The 17,526-nt window shown below is 54.5% G+C and overlaps 2 protein-coding genes across 2 annotated transcripts in view; one reads left to right on the top strand and one right to left on the bottom strand.

Annotated features, from left to right (window-relative positions):
• LOC109386538 (probable glutamate--tRNA ligase, mitochondrial) overlaps positions 1 to 6,195 on the bottom strand; it is a 19,509-nt gene extending 13,314 nt beyond the window's left edge. The window contains exons 1-3 of the mRNA XM_019649810.1: positions 5,973 to 6,195; positions 3,409 to 3,564; positions 48 to 237 (exon numbers count right to left, since the gene is read on the bottom strand). Of these exons, the coding sequence (XP_019505355.1) occupies positions 48 to 237; positions 3,409 to 3,564; positions 5,973 to 6,111 (485 nt within the window). The 5' untranslated portion in view covers positions 6,112 to 6,195. The remainder of the gene's footprint in view (positions 1 to 47; positions 238 to 3,408; positions 3,565 to 5,972) is intronic.
• A 126-nt stretch (positions 6,196 to 6,321) lies between these two features.
• UBFD1 (ubiquitin family domain containing 1) lies at positions 6,322 to 16,986 on the top strand. Its single transcript, XM_019649871.1, has 7 exons — positions 6,322 to 6,534; positions 6,720 to 7,049; positions 7,957 to 8,165; positions 10,607 to 10,672; positions 10,798 to 10,903; positions 13,826 to 13,908; positions 16,460 to 16,986. The coding sequence occupies exons 1-7, from the start codon at positions 6,510 to 6,512 to the stop codon at positions 16,568 to 16,570; spliced, it is 930 nt and encodes a 309-aa protein (XP_019505416.1). The 5' UTR covers positions 6,322 to 6,509; the 3' UTR covers positions 16,571 to 16,986.
• Positions 16,987 to 17,526: the final 540 nt, after the last annotated feature.

Below are 17,526 nucleotides of genomic sequence, written 5' to 3'. Positions count from 1 at the left end.
ACACACGCCCAGCTTGGAGGAGGACTGGGACAGGCTGGGGCTCTCACCGGGGTGTCTGCCGGTTCCTCAGCGCTTCCTTCTTCAGCAGCTCCAGCCGCTGCGGGGAGCAGAAGCAGGGGTAGGCGGCGCCCGTCCTGACCAGAGCGTCCGCGGCCTGGGCGTACAGCTCTAGCCGCTGGGACTGCAGGTAAGGCCCGGCAGGGCCTCCCCGGCGGGGGCTCTCGTCAGGGGGGATGCCTGGAGCACAGAAAGAGAACAATCACCGAGGAGAAGAAGGTGCTTGCGGCACTGGTTCCCTGTCACCGGTCTACACACTTTACCTTTTCCCAACAGTCTCCACATGGCTGTCACAAGCTCCCTTTTGCAGATGAAAAGTTTAAAGCACAGACAGGATCAGAGCTCAAGGTCGCACAGCCTGCTGGGTGACCAGCCAGGCGGAGGCGTGCTGGCCTCCTGTCTACACTCTGCATGCACGTGGGTTCCATCCACCCTTCCCCCGGGGACAGGAAACCTGCCTGGGCCTGGAACAGCCGACTCAGGAGAAAGCAGCGCGCTCAAGGCACAGCCCGTCAGGCCTGGCCCAGACTCCACACTCCTGATCATTCATTACGCTGCCTCTCTGCAGTCCCTCGCCTGTCAAAGCCTCAGTTTCTTCCTCTGGAAAGTGGAGCTCACAGTGTGCTGTGCAGTGTGACGTGGGCGGAATGTCGGCGCTCACGAAGCACTCGGCCCCAAGTGCTTGCAGCGGCTGCCTCATAAGCCCTTGCAGGAACGTGACCATACAAGCCACATCCCCACCCAAGGTCCAGCTCCCAGGTCACAAATGACAGATTTAACTCTAAACACCTCCATGAGAGGGCACGGGGACACAGAACAATGATGTTTCTGCCATCAAAGAGCTTTCTTTTTAAAAAACAATTTTTTTTTAAAATTGGGGAACAGTGTGTTGTTCCAGGACCCATCAGCTCCAAGTCAAGTCATTGTTTCAATCTAGTTGTGGAGGGCGCAGCTCTGTGGCCCATGTGGGGATCGAACCGGCAACCTTGGTGTTATGAGCACTGCACTCTAACCAGCTGAATCAAGGAGCTTTCAAATGAATCCCAACATTAACAGACTCTGCAGGCAGATGGGCCTGGATGCAAACACTGGTTGGCACGGAGGCCGTGGGTGAGTCGCTTTTGGAGCCCCCATTTCCTCCCTGGTAAAGGAAGTACGTGAATTATAACATCCCCCTCAGGGTCGTCACGTGGCCAGAATGAGGTGGCATAAAGTGTGGGGCGCGGCCTGGTACGTCCTAGGCACTCTCTCAGCTTCGGCTGTGACCACTGAGTATTATTTAGCTCCTCTCCCACTAGCCTCCGTTTCATCTGTCAGAAAACAGGGTTGGATTAGGTACATTTGGGGGTCCCCTCCAGATCTGACTTAATGTGTTCGGCACGTGGAGTGCCCCAGGGTTTAAGAGTGAATTAGAAACATATGTTCACATAAAAACTAGTACATAAATGTTCACAGCAGTTGGACTCAGAAAAGTAAAAAAAAACAGAAACAAATGACCATTAGCGGATAAATGAACAAACAAAACGTGACATTTCCAAACAACGACTACATCTGGTCGCAAGAAGGAAGGAAGAAGCGCTGACATGAGTACAACATAAAGAAGCCTATGCTAAGAAAAGCCAGGCACAGAAGGCCACACACTGTCTAATGCCATTTACAGGAAGTGCCCAGAATAGGCAAACCAGGGGATGGAGAGTAGATTAGTGGTTGCCAGGGGCAGGAGTGGGGAGATGGGGGGTGAGTGCTAACAGGTACAGGGTTTTGTTTCATGGTGATGGAAACGTTTTGGAATTAGACAGCAGGGATGGTTACACAACACAGTGAATATACTAAAAACCACTGAATTGTATACTTCAAAAGGGTGAATTTCATATTATGTGAATTATATGTCAATTAAAAAAAAAAAAGAGTGACTCCGGAAGTGAGAAGCTCCAGAGCTCAGCCACCTGGGGTGCCTGGGGTGCCCTCTGCCTCACTGAGATGCTGGGGGGGCGGGGAGCTCGGCCGAGGGGATGCAGGCCATGCTCATACAGTCGTGCTTGTACCCAGGGCTCCACGAGGGTGGGACTTGTTCGTCACCACGCCCCTCGGGCCCAGCAGAGTGCCGACGTGTAATCCAGGTTACACCTTGGCCTGCATGGCCTTACAGGACTCGGCTCCCGCCAAGCTCCGTCTTCACATCTCCCGTTCCTCTCTATGCTTATTGGGCTCAGGCCACACCGGCCTCCTCGCTGCTCCTCTAATACGCCCAGCACTTAGCTTCCGTGAGGCCTTTGTACCCGCTGCTCCCTCGGCTTCCAACACTCTTCCCCTGGGTGACCACTGTGGCCCCTGGCTTTGTGCAACATCACGTCCACAGTGAAGACCACCCTGTGTACCAGAGCACCCCTCCCCGCCGGCGCCCAAACCCGCTACCCTTTCCTCCTGATTCCTCATTCATTCCTGATGAAAATGAACTCATCTGTCTGCCTGCCTGCCTTCCCCGACATGCTGAGCGCAGGGTCTGTTTAACACTGGCCACTCCCCAGGCCACAGTAAGTAAGTGATCGTGGAGGATGTACACCGTCACTCGCTCATCCTGACCGCGCCTCTGCTATGACCTTCCACAGTGGAGGAAAGGCATGCAATCGCTGTCTGCCCTTTAGGAGCCCAGCGGCCAGTTAATGATTTACCCAAGATTAAAACACACATCTCCAAACAGCCTTGGTATTCTTGGAATTTTTTCTTGGGGAGCTGAACTAGTCATACCTGTCCTGGCAGGTAGGCCACTGTTGGCCCAGGGGACATAAACACACTCCTCTTTGTCCTCCCTGAGCATGACTGTGCTCAGGATTAAACTCCCCACGACAAGATTGACTTCAGAGGCTGCACGCCATTTTGTTTGGCTCATAAAAGCTGGATAAAAACAAACAACCAAAAAAACCCCCAAAACCTGAGCTTACAATGTGGAGTAGTCATTAAAAAAAAAAGAAAGAAGAAAGAAAAACCACCTGCAATTCTGGATTGTCTTGCAAATCAGAAGATCTGACCAGCTGGGCCAGCAGCCAGCATTCCCACGTGGGGACAAAGGGCTGGAGCTTTCTCCCTCTCACCACAGGCCCAGCGCCTCCAAGTCCATCTGACACGTGGCCCGTGTCACCTGCCTGCTCCCAGGAGGACTTGAGATCCTGAGATAGGAACAGGAATCTCCAAACAGCCTTGGAGTTTTTCTTCCCAGAGCTTCGGCATCTTTCCAGGTGGCTGGCACCTGCCACCCCGGGCAGCACCAAGGTACCTATCTCTCCAGGAACACTCCTTCTCCATCCTGGGCCCCATGGGAAGACCACAGGCTCCCGTCCCGGCATGCCTCACCTGCCCACTCCAGCATGTCTTCAATATTCTCCGCGGCCCCGGGCACAAGGCGGGTCTGGTCCGTGTCCTCCAGCCGCAGGATGAAGGTCCCTCCGTGCTTCTTGGCAAAGATGTAGTTGTACAAGGCAGTGCGGAGGCCGCCCAGGTGCAGGAAGCCTGAGGGAAGACAAGACGGGCACATGAGCTGATGGGCCTCAGCCATGGGGCCAGCGAGCTGTGCCTGTGACAGAATGTCCCAGAGAACATCAAAGGCCAGGAAATGGCGACCCCCGTGCCCTCCCTCCACCCAGCACTGAGGCAGACTGCCACAGGGGAGCACAGGGGCGGTGACTCCCTTAACCCCTCATTCTGGAAGTTAAAGACCATCCAGGGTTTGCAGCATGTCATTTTGTAAAAAAGCTCCTACCGCCCCCCAGCTGCACCCATATTCTACTTTGAGATTCGCCTCAAGGCCAAGTTTCACCGGAAGGAGGTGAAGCAGAGGATTCTTCACTGAAGACATTATCACACGTGCACTTAACTCCTGCAAATTCAGTGACATGCTTCCTCCCCCCCAAAAAAAGTCACAAATTTAAAATAATGCAAAATAACATATTGCATACACCCTCTACGTGCTGTCGTAACTACCTTCATGGCACATTTTGAATTTTATCTACTTGAGATTTTCACCGTTAAGTGCTGGCTTTACACACTAACCACAAGGAACACTCGATTCCATGGTATTTCTCTTCACCCACATTGAAACTCCGAAGATTTTACTTTTCTCGCACTGCCGGCTGAAAACTTAACATGATGTGTCCCGGGGCTGTCGCTTCCCTCTCCCCTACCTTCTTTGGTCCAGCCCTGGCCTTGTCTCCACAATCAGCTCACCGGCACCTCTAGGTAGAGAAGGCAGCACAGGATGCGACGGCTCCTCTGGGGTCAAGCAGAGACTCCAGGTCAACACTATGTGCGTGACCTCCAGCCAGCCAGTGCAAGGCCACTACAAAACCAGTGCTCCCCAAGATAAGAGACAGGGGTCCAGTGGTGGAGAGCAAGGCCTCTCACATCAAATAGACCTGCACCCACCATTTTACTAGGTGCCACTCCTTGGGCATTCCTGCTCAACTTTTGTGAGCTTCCATTTCCTCTTCTAGTAGAAGGATTAAAAACGAGAAACGGAAACTTGCCTTATGGGGTCGCTGTGAAGCCTACATGCTGACCAAAGTACACACTCGGATTAGCTCGGCTATTGTCACGATCTATGGTGCTCGGTAATGCTTTCATGTCACCAGCCTTTCCCACATGGTCCCTTCGCGCAAATCAGCAAGGAAGCACAAATTGCAATCACTGTAATAGAGGCTACTGTTTATTAAGTGCTTCCTGTGAGACTTTACTGTTTCAGCCGCGTTAGCTCAAACCCACGAGACATACGAGCATTAGCCCTGTTTGACAGACGGTAGAACTCAGAGGCTCAGAGAGGTTAAGTAACGTGCCCAAGTCACACAGCTAAGAAGTGGCACAGCCAAGAATCTGGACCCAGGCCATCCCAGGCCTTGCTACTCAGCCTCTACATGAGTGCCTGTCACTGCATGGTGTGGACAGGTGCTGCCTGCAAACCGCTGCCCATTCACAACCGAGCCAAGTACAGAAATTGACAGTAAATGTTTAGAAACTTAAGAGCAGTTAGACAGAATCACTTCCTACCTATTTACTACACTGAAAAGAAACAGGCTTACAGTCTGTATGCTTTTAAGGTTTTCATTTTTCCAGTAACTCACTTATATTGGTGTTATAAAATTATCGGTCCACAATTGATTGGAAATGAGAAGCGCGTCCTTTCACCACGCATGGTTTAAGAAGCACGCTCTACGCCTGCCAAGGAAATGATCCTGGGCTGCAGAATGAGAGGCATGCTCCTTGCGGAGCAGGCAGAAAACTGGCGGCGGTGAGAAAAGAATTTTGGAAACCGCGGGGAGGCCCTGGCAAGATCACCAGGGTCCACAATGGGCCCCTGCGACCCTCTGGCTTGCTAAGCTCCAGTAACGCTAACCATGGGGACGGTGTACTTGCAATTTCCTCTGCCCGGAAAGGCTCCACCTATGGGCTTCACAGAACTAGCTCCCTGTCACCTGGTTCTCGCCTCAAATGTCACTCAGTAAGGTCTTCTTCAACTGCCCACCTAACCCTCGGTCCCTGCTTCAGTTCCCGCATGGCACACGTGACTGCCTACAATGACAGTGTTTTTAGACGCGTCTGTCGCGGCCACCACAGTGTAGGCGTTAAGAGCAGGGGCCCTACTTTCTCGATGACCGCTGTATCCCGGTGGAACAGTACCTGGCGGTTTACACTTAGCACACATTTACTAAATATGTGAAAGAGATGGTACGGCCCAATGGAAACAAAGAAATTCCTGGCAAGGCGAATAATTTCCGCTCGGGGGCCTGCTTCTGCCCCGCTCTGTAAAATGGGGTCGCGCGGCCTGCCGAGGGTGACTCCACCGGAAATGGTGCGTTCGGGCACATACGGGGGGCGGGCACGGGACGGTGAGCCTCGGCCTGCAGCGTCACGTCCACCAAGGTTACCTGTGGGGCTGGGGGCGAACCGCACTCGCACCGTAGCCCCGGGTTCAGTGCACAGGTCGGCTTCGCGCTGTCCCAGGGAGCGGCCCAAGGCCGCCGGGGGCCTCCCCGGCTGCAGCAGCCTCCTTAGAAGCACCGCCATGTGGGGTGGCCTCGCACACGTGGGGATACTCCGTTCATCACTTCCGGGGACTCCTCCCAGCCAATCCGCTTCCGCCACAGTGGGCGCAACCCCGCCCCTTAAAGGCGCAGGACGCCTGCCTGCGAGCCCACGCCCCCCTGCACGGCTGCGGCCCCGCTCTGCCTCTAGGGGGCAGAGTCTGCCCAGCGGACGATTCCCGGGGCCCCCCCTCGGCCGCCGAAAGCTAAAGCGTGGCAGGGGCCGGGCCGGGGAAGCGGAGGAGGCGGGTCTCCATAGAAACCTTCACCTGTTTCCGGCCAGGCCGTGCGAGATTAGGGGCTGCTGCGGGGGCCAATCTCCGCCAGCTCGCCTTTTCCCGGCGGCCTCTGCGGGCTCGGTGGGTGTTGTACACAATCATCATGGCGGCGGCCGGGGCCCCGGATGGTGAGTGCCGCGGGGTGGCGGGCGCCCGGTTGGGCCCGGGTGAAGCGGGGGCTCCCGGGGGGTGCGCTCTGGCCCGGGGGCGGACACAGTGGCCTGGCTCGGGAGCGGAGGTCCGGCGACGCACGGACAGAGCCCGGCCCCTGGCCCAGCCCGCGGCGAGCGCCCACCCCCTTACCCCCTTGCAGGCATGGAGGAGCCTGGCATGGACACGGAGGCCGAAACCGTGGCGAACGAGGCGCCCGCGCGGCCCCTCAACTGCGTGGAGGCCGAAGCCGCGGCGGGGGCGGCGGCCGAGGACCCCTGCGCCGCGCGAGGCAGCCTGCAGCCGGCCCCGGCCCAGCCCCCTGGGGACCCCGCCGCCCAGGCCTCGGTCAGCAACGGCGAGGACGCGGGCGGCGGCGCCGGCAGGGAGCTGGTGGACCTGAAAATCATCTGGAACAAGACGAAGCACGACGTGAAGTTCCCCCTGGACAGCACAGGCTCCGAGCTCAAACAGAAGATTCACGCGATTACAGGTAATCCCCCGCGGCGCTGGCAGCGACAGCCCGCCTGCCCACTGCCGGCCTCGCGCCAGGCCCGGCACCGCGCTGGCCGCTCTCCTCGCCTCATCTCCCGCGGTACCCTCCCAAGTGGGTACCAGGATGCCCATTATTCAGATGGACAAAACGAGGCCCGAGATGACAGCTAGTAACTGGCGGAGCTGGGATTGAGGGGCCGGCCTGAAACTTAGGCCCAGGCTTCTGACTAGTGTGGCCCAAACATCTCTGATAAAAATCACTTCAGGCACTTGTCAGATTTACAGGTCCTGGGGCCTTCTCCCTGGAGATTTTGATTCAGAGGATCTGGACTGTGGCCAGGAATTTATTTTTAGCGAATGTCTTAGGTAATGCTCATAAGGAAAGTTTAGGAAAAGCCGCCGCTGCCTGTCTTGCTGACCCCTTCACAGATGCTCGTGTTGCTTCATTTCATCTCGTTTGCAGCTCTTTGCCATCTGAAATGATTTCTTTTTTAGGCTTTCTCCATGTAGCCTGTAAGCCCCTTAAAAACAAAAACTTGGTCCTTACTGGTTTCTGTATATTCGAGGCCTGTGGACTCTTGATTCTCCCTTAACATTTCGGTGATTGGAAGATTGAGGAACATCTTGGAATGAATGACAGCTAATATTTATGGAATAATTCCTAAATTACCAGACACTGCACTCGATACTCCGTCCTACCTCTTAATCCTTAGAACAAGTCCGTACAGGTGGAACCACCACCGTCACTATTAGAAAGTCCTGGAAAGCGAGGCTGAGACAGGTTGCCCCAGCGCACAAAAGTGATGGTGGCAGAGCAGCACACACTTTGGGGTCTGTTGCCGAAGGGCTCTGGTCCAGGGTCGTTTTCTGTTCCCTCGTTCACCGTCTGCTCCCTTGTCTCCAAGGTCTCCCGCCTGCCATGCAGAAAGTCATGTATAAGGGACTTGTCCCCGAGGATAAGACGTTGAGGGAAATAAAAGTGAACAGCGGAGCCAAGATCATGGTGGTGGGCTCCACGATCAATGATGTGTTAGCCGTCAACACGCCCAAAGATGCCGCGCAGCAGGACGCGAAGGCGGAAGAGAGCAAGAAGGAGCCACTGTGCAGGCAGAAAGTGAGTCCGCCGTGTGACACCCTCCTGGGAGGTTAGAGGCTTTGTCCTCTGGAGCCGGGGCTGGTTACATTCTCCCTAGAATAAGCTCCTTTTCGGACAGGGCCCATGATGGAAATTTATGGCAGCAGTTGGGTGCGGCTGGCTGTTGAGTGGAGGTGACAACTACCTGAGATTTGCAACTTGGTCTCATCTGGCGGGTCAGTGTGTCTCAAGTCTCTCTACTTTAGGATAAGGCCTTTGTGGAGGCAGGCTTCAGAACCCTCGAGGGTCTTTCTCCTGCCCAGTGCCAGAGCACAGTGCCATCACTGGGATTAACCGCCCGTTTTGTCAAGTGGTCACGTTCACTTTCTGGTGTATGGCTTCCCCCAAGTCAGCAGGCCATTTCTGGAGAGGCATGGAAATCAGTAGTTTTCAGAGGTTCCTCTAAAACTCACCATCTCAGGAAGCTAAGTGAAGCAGACTAGGAAGGTAACTCCACTGATTTTTTTTCTCCCACTCCTGGTTCGTGAAGTGAGGGCCTGATCTTTCACGCTCTGTGTTGCTCATTCTGGATAGAAGACATGGAGCCTTGTCTCATGCTCACTGCAACCAGTAGGATTTTTTTTTTGTAATTAGGAAAGGAGAGAGGAATTCACCATCGCAGGTCTGGTTGGAAGCACCATCACTCGTGCTCTTCCCAGCAGCCCCCACTTATTGTTAGGGAGCATCCTGGCCCCTCTGAGTGGTGTTCCAGGAAAACAGGTTTTCTCCAGCCAGCCTGTGTCCCAAGTAGAGGGGACCAGCTGGAACCATCATTGGTTTTAGTGACCACAGGCACCAAAGCATATGACTGACAGTGAGAAAAGCAGCGTTTCCTGTGCAGGCCCATGTTCCCTTATGTGCACTTCCCAAAGCCTGAGAGAGTGAAAACCAAACGTGTTTTTGTAAATGGCAGCAAACCCTGACTAGGGTTAGTGTGAATATTCATGTTTTACCAAAGAAATGTGAACGTGTTTGGTGACAAGGTGCTGCCCCAGACCCTGTGAAGGACATTCCATAATGTATTTTAAAACTACATGACGTTTATAAAACTCCTGAAACTTTTGGCAAACATCTGCCCCTGGGGTTTCAGATAAGGGGCTGTAAACCTGTAGTAACATCCAAAAGGTGTTTATTAGGACACTTTGACTCCCGGATATGGGGTCAGAATGTCTTGTAACCAACTGAGTTCATTTCCACCTTCCTGTCTTGCTCTGCCCCATGTGTGAGTCCGGCAGATGTGAGCGTCCCACTGGCCACGCCCCGAGAGCACGAGCCTCTTAAATACAGGTTGTGAGCTGCTAATGGTAGCTGAATAGGCTTAGAGCTGTTCTCCAGAGTGTAGGGAGAGGTCTTCAAAGGGATGAGTCAAATGCAGACTCTCATCCGAGCTGCTGCGTCTCACTGATGCCTGCCAGGAGGCCTGATGTGGACTAATGAGGGGCCTGTGCTCCCGGCTCCCATCAGCCGTTCCGGGATCTGGGGCTGATGGACAGGTCTGGCCGAGCGGAATTTACTCCTACCGAGGCTTTTGTGCTGGTGGGGTTAGAGCTGGCTCATGGGACCTGGTAGTTAGATTTAACTACGTTTTTACTCCACCCACTCGCTGCCCCGTCACTCTAACTTTATCAGACAGTGGCTACCTGTAAAGGCACCGAGGAGCATCAGAGCAGGCAAGAACTGTTTCAGTGGCCGTGAGCCTAATGAGAACCGTAATGAGCTGCCCACACTCCTGGGCTGGGGTGCGAGTGGGGTCAGTGACTTCTTACCGTCAGGCCATAGCATCATCAGCATTTCTCTGCAGAAGTTGGTTCTGCAGGCTTTGTGTTTAGCCAGGATGGAGGGTGGGGCAGTGGCAAGACTTCTGCTGTAGGCCCAGTCTCCGTTTTTGTTGACGAGATGTCCGTTCTAGGCAGTTAGGCCAATGGACGGCATCATTAGAGGTTTCTTTGGGAGTTTCAGTTGACAGAAGTGGCTGTCATTTGTACCTGTCAGCAGAGCAGCACCCTTTTTCACGCTCAGCTTGATGTTTACCCTTTTCAGCGGTGATCTGGGGGGTGGGGGGAGTCTGGAAATCTAGAAATCCTCTTGGCTCTAGAACTGTGACGTCTAAGGTGGCAGCCAAGTGTGGCTGATTAAAGTTGAATAAAATTAAGGGTTCGGTCATATTCGCCCCATTTCAAGTGCTTAATGGCCACATGTGGCTCATGGCCATTGTTTTGGGCAGCACAGATAGAGGACATTTCCATTATCACAGCAATTTCTGCTGGCCAGCGCTGCTTTAGTGTCCAGGGACCCGTGATCTGTGGACAGGAGAAGCTCTGAGCCCGAGCACCAGGCTCCCTTCACCTTTCTCTTCAGAGGTAGTGATGAAAACGCAGTCAGCTGTTTGATTTAATGACCCCCTCTGATTTATGTTGCAGCAACACAGGAAAGTGTTGGATAAAGGAAAACCGGAGGACGTGATGCCATCTGTCAAGGGGGCCCAGGTAAGCCCTGAGCCGGCATCCCGAAGCAGCCCACCTCCGACTCCCCGAGGCCCCCGTGCTCCCGCCTCGCGTCCTGCCCCTTCTCCTTTTCCAGTCCCTCCCTCAACACACTCGTGTGTCCCCAGGAGCGCCTGCCAACAATCCCCTTGTCCGGCATGTACAATAAGTCTGGAGGGAAAGTGAGACTCACCTTCAAGCTAGAGCAAGACCAGCTGTGGATCGGCACGAAAGGTACGGCGCCCTGCGCTCGCAGCCTCCACCTGGCTCGCTCCCTCTGACCCCCCAGCATGCGGTCATGGGTGCAAGCCCGCCCCCATTCTGGACTCTTCACTCTGCTCTGCGTGCGCCTGGCTTCTGGTTTTGCTCTTAGATGCTCACCGTCTGTTGGACCCTTTTCCCTCAACCTTTGCAGTCTGACCTCAGGGCCAGGCCCTCAAACATTGGCTTGTTGGTTGCACCCAAAACCAGAGGTCCCAGACGTTTGGCCCCGGAGGCCAGGTCTGGTCCATAGACGATGGTTTTACGGTTTACACACAGCCTATAAAAATCGGAGATTTTGCTTGCTGTGATTTTTTTTGGCTCCTCTTAAAAAATCACCACCAGGCATAGCCATCCTGATGCACACACTTACGTGGCTGCGTAGTGGTCTCAGATGGCCAGGCTACCAGGCCACTGTCCCATTTTTCCTTCATTCACCTGCCTGGCCCTGTCCTTGGTGCCGCTTTCCTCGTCCTGGGGGCCTGCCCTCCCCCGCCTGTGCCGGTGGGTCAGGCTTGCTGTTTTCTAGAAAGTATCTCCGACGCCCCTCCCTTCCCCCAGATGGTTCGAAGTCTTGTCAGTTACACTCCACAATCACCCGCGTCTCTCTCTGCCACTGTGTGTGCCACTTAAGACTCCTCGCATCTTGACCCCCGATTCGAGGCAGAAGTTAGCCTGTCTCCGTGCCCCGCCCACCTTTTCTTTTTTTCTCGCTGGTGACCGTGTTCGCAGACCTTTGCCGTTTGAAGCCAAGTTCAAATGCCGAACCACAGTGTCCAGCGTTGTCAGTGATGGGCCCCAGCTTCCTGCCGCACTGGCCTGGCTGTGCCCCATGGCCTCCTGCCTGTGCCATGTCCTCCAGCCTCCCAAGGCCCTCCTGGACTGTCCTCTGCTGCCGACGCCTTTCCCGCCCCGCCCCACTTCTGTTCATAGAGCTCCATTATGTCCCAGAGCACTGTGCTCTCTGACGTGTCTGTCCCCTGTCACATTCCCGGAGGGGACCGTGCATGCGTAACTCACCTGTTTCTGGCCGGCACTGTAGGTATTCAGTGTTCGGGGTAAACTCTGAGGAAGCACAGGGCATCTGTGCTTTGAGGCTAAATGGTTTCAGGGATAGGCCACGGGTGATTCTGTTTCAGGTGGGACCAAAGTGTTCTGGAAAATAATCGGGGCCGGGGTGATGGGAGTGAGATGTTTTTATCATTTCAAATACATAAGGACATAAGTGTCTTGTTTTCAACCCATACCTCATTCTTAAAATGAACAGAGATGGAAATGCCAAAAACATTCGTCTTCTAACAATGATATGCCAGCCAGCTGAGTTCATTTCGCGTTTGACCCTAACTGCATGGTCAGTGCAAACTTTGGAAACGAGTTCAGGGCACCCCCGTTCTTCCAGGGGCCTTGGACCCTTTCTGGGTCGCCGTCTTCTACACAGCCGACCCGTCGACCCCGTTGTTCCTCAGCCAGCTCAGTGCTTGTGCCTGTCGAGCCCTGTATCCTGCACCCCAGGCTTTCCTCGCCTGCCCAGGAGGCCTGTCACCTGAGTGTCATGAGCCCGCCCTCAGAGCACAGCTTGTTCTGGGAGTTGGCTACCAGCCACTGGCTTCACCTTTCTGCTGGCGACACTGTGACTGGCCGTCCCAGCAGCCAGTCGGCCTCTTTCTTGATGGGCTGCTCTGTTGAGTGACAGACACTCAGGCTCCTGTTTGTGGCGCAAACTCTGGCAACTTGTGTAAGAGGCAGGACTCGGCCGCAGGCCCAGCAGAGCGAGAACAAGCCCCTGTCAGGAAGCGTGAACGGGGAGCACGTGCCCTGTCACTAGGGACATCGCGGCTCATGTAGCCGATTGTCACTCAGGATGGGCCCGCGACTGTTAAGTCTTGCTTTTTCAAGAGAAGCCAGAAATCCATGTTTTTGTGTAAAATCTTTCAACACTTCAGGATGGTTGATGTTTTAAGGTGTTTCCATCTTAAAGCCACCTGCTGGTCAGGTCCTCCTGTGGGTCGCTGATTTACAGCCACTGAAAGTTAGAACCTGCATGACCATCTTCAGGTCCCACCCCCATTTTTCAGAGGCCGAGGCCCCCAGGACAGAACTAAAAAGCCTCAAGTCACCAGCCAGGTCTCTGAATTCCTGGTCTGTTTGTCAGGTTATCTATTTTCCGATTCTACCTTTTCCAGACTTTTCTCTCCGCAAAGACTTTAGTTTTCTTTTTCGACTTGGCTTGGCTTGCCGAGAACCCCCGGAGGCATCCGCTGCTTCTGGGTGGTGGCCCTGCTGCTGTCCCCCCCCATCCTGCTGTTACCCTGTCCCGCTGCACTTCTCACTCCCAGCAGTCCCCTCCCTCCAGGCCGCCTCGCTGCCGCTGCTGTCCTACCTGCCTCCCTTAGCCTAGCTGCAAAGCATCTTCTGACCCCGTGTGATAGGGGTATCACGAGAGGTTACAAATGTGTACGGGGAGGGAACGGGGGGCAAGTAAGGCTATGGGCTAGACTAATGGGGAGCCCCAGGGCAATGCTGGGGCCCCTGTGTTTGGTCTTCTGGACCGTCCAGGCGCCAAGGGCCTTAGCCAGCGCTGGGCTCAGGCAGCGAGGGTACAGCGGAATGCTTGGGGATGTAGTCATTGTCAGACTTAAAAGCAACACCGGGACGGAGGCAGCTCTTTTCTCAGAGACCCTTTGTATACTGTTGCCATGTCCTGTCCCATTTGCTCCTCAAGTTCCCAGGGCCCTTCGTGCATGAACTGCCAGGAGGTCCTAGTCCCTCATCCCTAGAGGGTACAGGTGACCAGGTTACAGTAGATCCCAAAGCCACCAGCCCTGACGAGGGGCTGCCGGGTCCCAGGAGTGCAGCAGGAGGCTTCTGAAAAACCTGTCACGTCTTCCCTCTTAGAGCGGACTGAGAAGCTGCCCATGGGCTCCATCAAGAACGTGGTCAGCGAGCCCATCGAGGGCCATGAAGACTACCACATGATGGTGAGTAGGGCGAGCGCGCTGACGCTGGGCCGCCCACCCCTGCTTCTGCCCCCGCAGGGACGGGCTTAGCTGGACAGGAAGCCCAGTGTTCAGAAGATGCGGTCTTAAGACCCTCGCGGTGTCTTCGTCTCCTTAGAACTCAGCCCGTGGCCTCGTCCTGTTGATTTTGCGCCTCCCCCTCCCCCCCCAAACTTCCTGCAGTTTAAAGGGAACTTGCTGGATCTTTTGCCTCCCTCTTATTTGTAATGTTTTGTTCTTAGACCAGGAAATAAATATAAAGAGGAATGGCCTGTGGGTTTTCATTGTAACTCGTGTTTTGCGTAGAGAACACACCCTCCCACTAGCCTTGGCGTTTGGGACCCCAGGCATTCCTCTCTGGGGTGCTGCAGCTGTCGAGTGGCCAGGGACCCTGTGTGGAGGGTGGGGTCTGAGGACCTCCGCATTGCATGGAGGTCGGCGGTAGCAGCCAAGCTGCTCCGCGACAGATGTGTGGACACAGCCCCGCGCCCCGTGGCCGGGCAGCCTAGGCACGCCCCCTCTCTTCCCAGCACTGTGTAGTGTGCTGCCCAGACTCCAAAACCACAGTGACGGGAAGGGCGGCCGTCTGCCCCCCTCCATCCGCAGGGGCAGCTGCTTCCGCGTCGGCCCCTCCCAGGGACAAGAACAGCCAGCGGTTCGGCCTGTGGGTTGGGGTTCCGAAGTCCACGGCAGAGAGAGGTGTGGGAAAATCCCAAAAGAAGGGGACCTGGCATGGCGGCTGACACATGTCCTGGCTCGAAGAAAAGTCAGTCATGTCCCTTGTCCATCAGTCTGCTCGGCTGGGAGCGGTGACGATGACAGCGTCCCAGGGCTCCAGGCCCCCCACGGCCTGCCCCCACCTGTAGCCTTTAGAGACTGCGGGTGGATGATTTTTGCCTACTTGGTTATGGTTTTGTTTTAAAAGTGGGATTCTAATCTTTTCGGCGGGGCCCCTGCCCTGAACTTTGAATCCTGTGCCCTCCCTGTGTGGCCCGGTTTTCGGCCAGCATGGTGAGCGGCTTGTTCACATACTGAGTGGGCCAGTGGGAACATCTCGTAAGGACCTGGGGTGCTGGGTCGTGTCAGGCCTCCGGCAGCGGCGCTTCTGATCGCCCCTCCTCTTCTCTAAATGCCACTAATTAGCACGTTGACCTCTGTGCCCATGAAAGTATGTATTTCCCTCTGCAGACGCCATTTCACGAGCTGGAGTGGTGCCCGAGTTCACGTTAGCAGGGGGTGGCTGTGCTTCTTCAATTTTAGAGAAATCTTTAAAAATGCAGGAAAGAACAGAGGCTATTATAACAAACCCATATTTCCATCACCAAGAAATGACAGATGTAAATATTCTGCAACTTGCTTTCAATCCTTTTTTTTTAATTGGGGAATTGGGGCATGGGAACAGCACTGGGGAATTAGGGGAAGAGGAACAGACAAGTTGCTGTCGTTTTGGTCTTCAGTCTAGTTGTGGAGGACGTTGCTTCACTGGCCCAAGTTGGCACCATCATTGCGCTCTTCCCGGGGGAGGCAGATCAGTCGCCAGCTTCTGGACGGCCACTCACTGCGGCTGCTGGCCGCTCACGCTGGCTGCCGGCCACACACGGTAGCCCATGGCAACCCACTGCAGCAGGGGCTGCAGCCTACGCCGTCACAGGCTACTCAGGGCAGCCCAGCTCCAGGTCGAGCTGTTGTTCAGCATCTTAGCTGTGGAGGGCAGTGTCACTGGCCCTCATATGTGGGATCCAAACCGGGGCCCTCTGGCGTCCCAAGCCAGCTCTTAACCATCGCACCACTCGGCCGGTCCTCAATCCCATTTTAAATAAAATGTACTGATGCAGAATACATCCTCATGGTCTTCCCCACAGCCATTGTCATGAGTTATCACATGGATCCTCCCATCTCTGCTTTTCTTTTCATGTGTAGCCACAAGCAAGATTCAGTGTTGCTTTGTGTTTTTTCAGTTTTCATAAGTGATACCATGGTATGTATCTTGCTGCAACGTGCCTTTTCTGGTTCGACATTAGGATCTGTCTGTATTTACTGTACATCCGGTTTGTCCCTTTTAAACGTGATCTGGTATTAGAACAAATAGGCCACATCACTTTTAATTTTGCTCCCTCCCTGACGGACATGTAGGTCGTTGGCAGGTTTTTACCCCTCCTGACCGTGCCGCTCTGAACGCTCGTCTCTTTCCCTCTGCATGTGCGACAGTCTTCTAGGGCAGTGGCTCCCAAACTGGCCTCTGGGTCAGCAATGCCCCCCGCCTGGGGACTTGTGGGGACGCAAAGTCTCAGGCCGCAGGAACTGAGGGGCAGAGCCAGTCCACTGGGAGCCCGAGGTGCCTCCCAGTTTGGGAACCGCTGCCTTAGAGCGGCTGTGTGTAGCTCCCTCCTTCCTTTCTGAGCAGCGAATGCTCCCGCGTGCACAGCACCCCCCCCCCACCTCAAATGACCTCACCTCTCAGCACCCCGTGTTTGCTGTGCAGCTGCCAGTCCTCACGTCTCAAGTGTCGCTGCTTTTCCTCTCTCCTTTCCAGGCATTTCAGTTGGGCCCCACGGAAGCCTCTTACTACTGGGTGTACTGGGTCCCAACGCAGTACGTGGATGCAATCAAAGACACTGTGCTGGGCAAGTGGCAGTATTTTTGAAAGCACTCTCACCTCTGGCCCAGGAGACGGACCCAAGTGAAGGACATTGCTGGGAGAGGCCTGCAGCACCCCGGATTTCAGAGTTCTGGAACTTTGTTCACAAAAAGTCTATATCCAATCTAAGGTGATGTGGTGACCGAAGCCAGAGGTGATGTACTTTCACCATTAGCTTAATTTTAACTTAAAATCACCGGTTCCCTTTTTCGCAGTCAGCTTCATACCGTTTTTAAAGTCAGTATGGTGGAAATCAATTCGTCTGCGTTCCGGACACATCGTGTGGGACGCGCAAGTGTGTTTGAGAGTAGATCCTCTGCCAGTTATGTTTAGAAAGGAATGATCAAAAGCTTTCTGGTTTCTTTTTTTGTTTTTTTAAGTGATTTCAACAAAATATTTTCATAAATCTTTGGTTGCAAACATTTGGACTGCGTTGTGATGAATTGGGGATTTTCATATGAAATTGTATGCAAAATGGGGGGTTAGTAAGCCATATTTTTCTGTCCACTGATTCAGATTTCATTCTTTCCCTGTTTTTTTTTTCTCACTTCCTAGATTTGAGTTTTTGTTTTGAAAACCCAAAGATGTCAGTTCCTCTTTTTGTACCTCATCACTGCTCTCTCTCCTGGCCTCGCTCCCACCGTGCTGCTCGTGAACACGCGGTGGGAGGGGACAAGCTGGTGGGTCTCGGTCCAGGAGCTGACACACGTGCTGTGACATCTGTGGAGCAGAGTGTCACAGCGACACCTGTCCAAACATCTTGCCCTTGGGGCCCTGATGGTGACAGTTCCACCACTGCTTTGACGGTTGTGTGTGGCCCTCACTGAGTGGGCTCTGACGCCCTGGCTGGGCCACCACGCCCAGGCCCGCGGAAGCCTCTTCGAGGAGGAGCCGGGTGGAGGACAGTTCATACAGCCATATAGCCACAGGCCCAGACCCTCTTTCTTTGGAAGTTTCGAGCA

The sequence above is a fragment of the Hipposideros armiger genome, unplaced genomic scaffold (assembly GCF_001890085.2).
Source record: "Hipposideros armiger isolate ML-2016 unplaced genomic scaffold, ASM189008v1 scaffold_135, whole genome shotgun sequence".
Taxonomy (NCBI): Eukaryota; Metazoa; Chordata; class Mammalia; order Chiroptera; family Hipposideridae; genus Hipposideros; species Hipposideros armiger.
The sequence above is the reverse complement of the archived record's forward strand: the minus strand, read 5'-3'. Positions and strand labels throughout refer to the sequence as shown.

Excerpts from the sequence above, each read along its gene's own strand:
- UBFD1 (XM_019649871.1), top strand. The coding sequence starts at position 6,510 with ATGGCGGCGGCCGGGGCCCCGGATG. Across the intron at positions 6,535-6,719 it reads GGCGGCCGGGGCCCCGGATG|GCATGGAGGAGCCTGGCATG; the intron begins GTGAGTGCCGCG and ends ACCCCCTTGCAG. Across the intron at positions 7,050-7,956 it reads GAAGATTCACGCGATTACAG|GTCTCCCGCCTGCCATGCAG; the intron begins GTAATCCCCCGC and ends CTTGTCTCCAAG.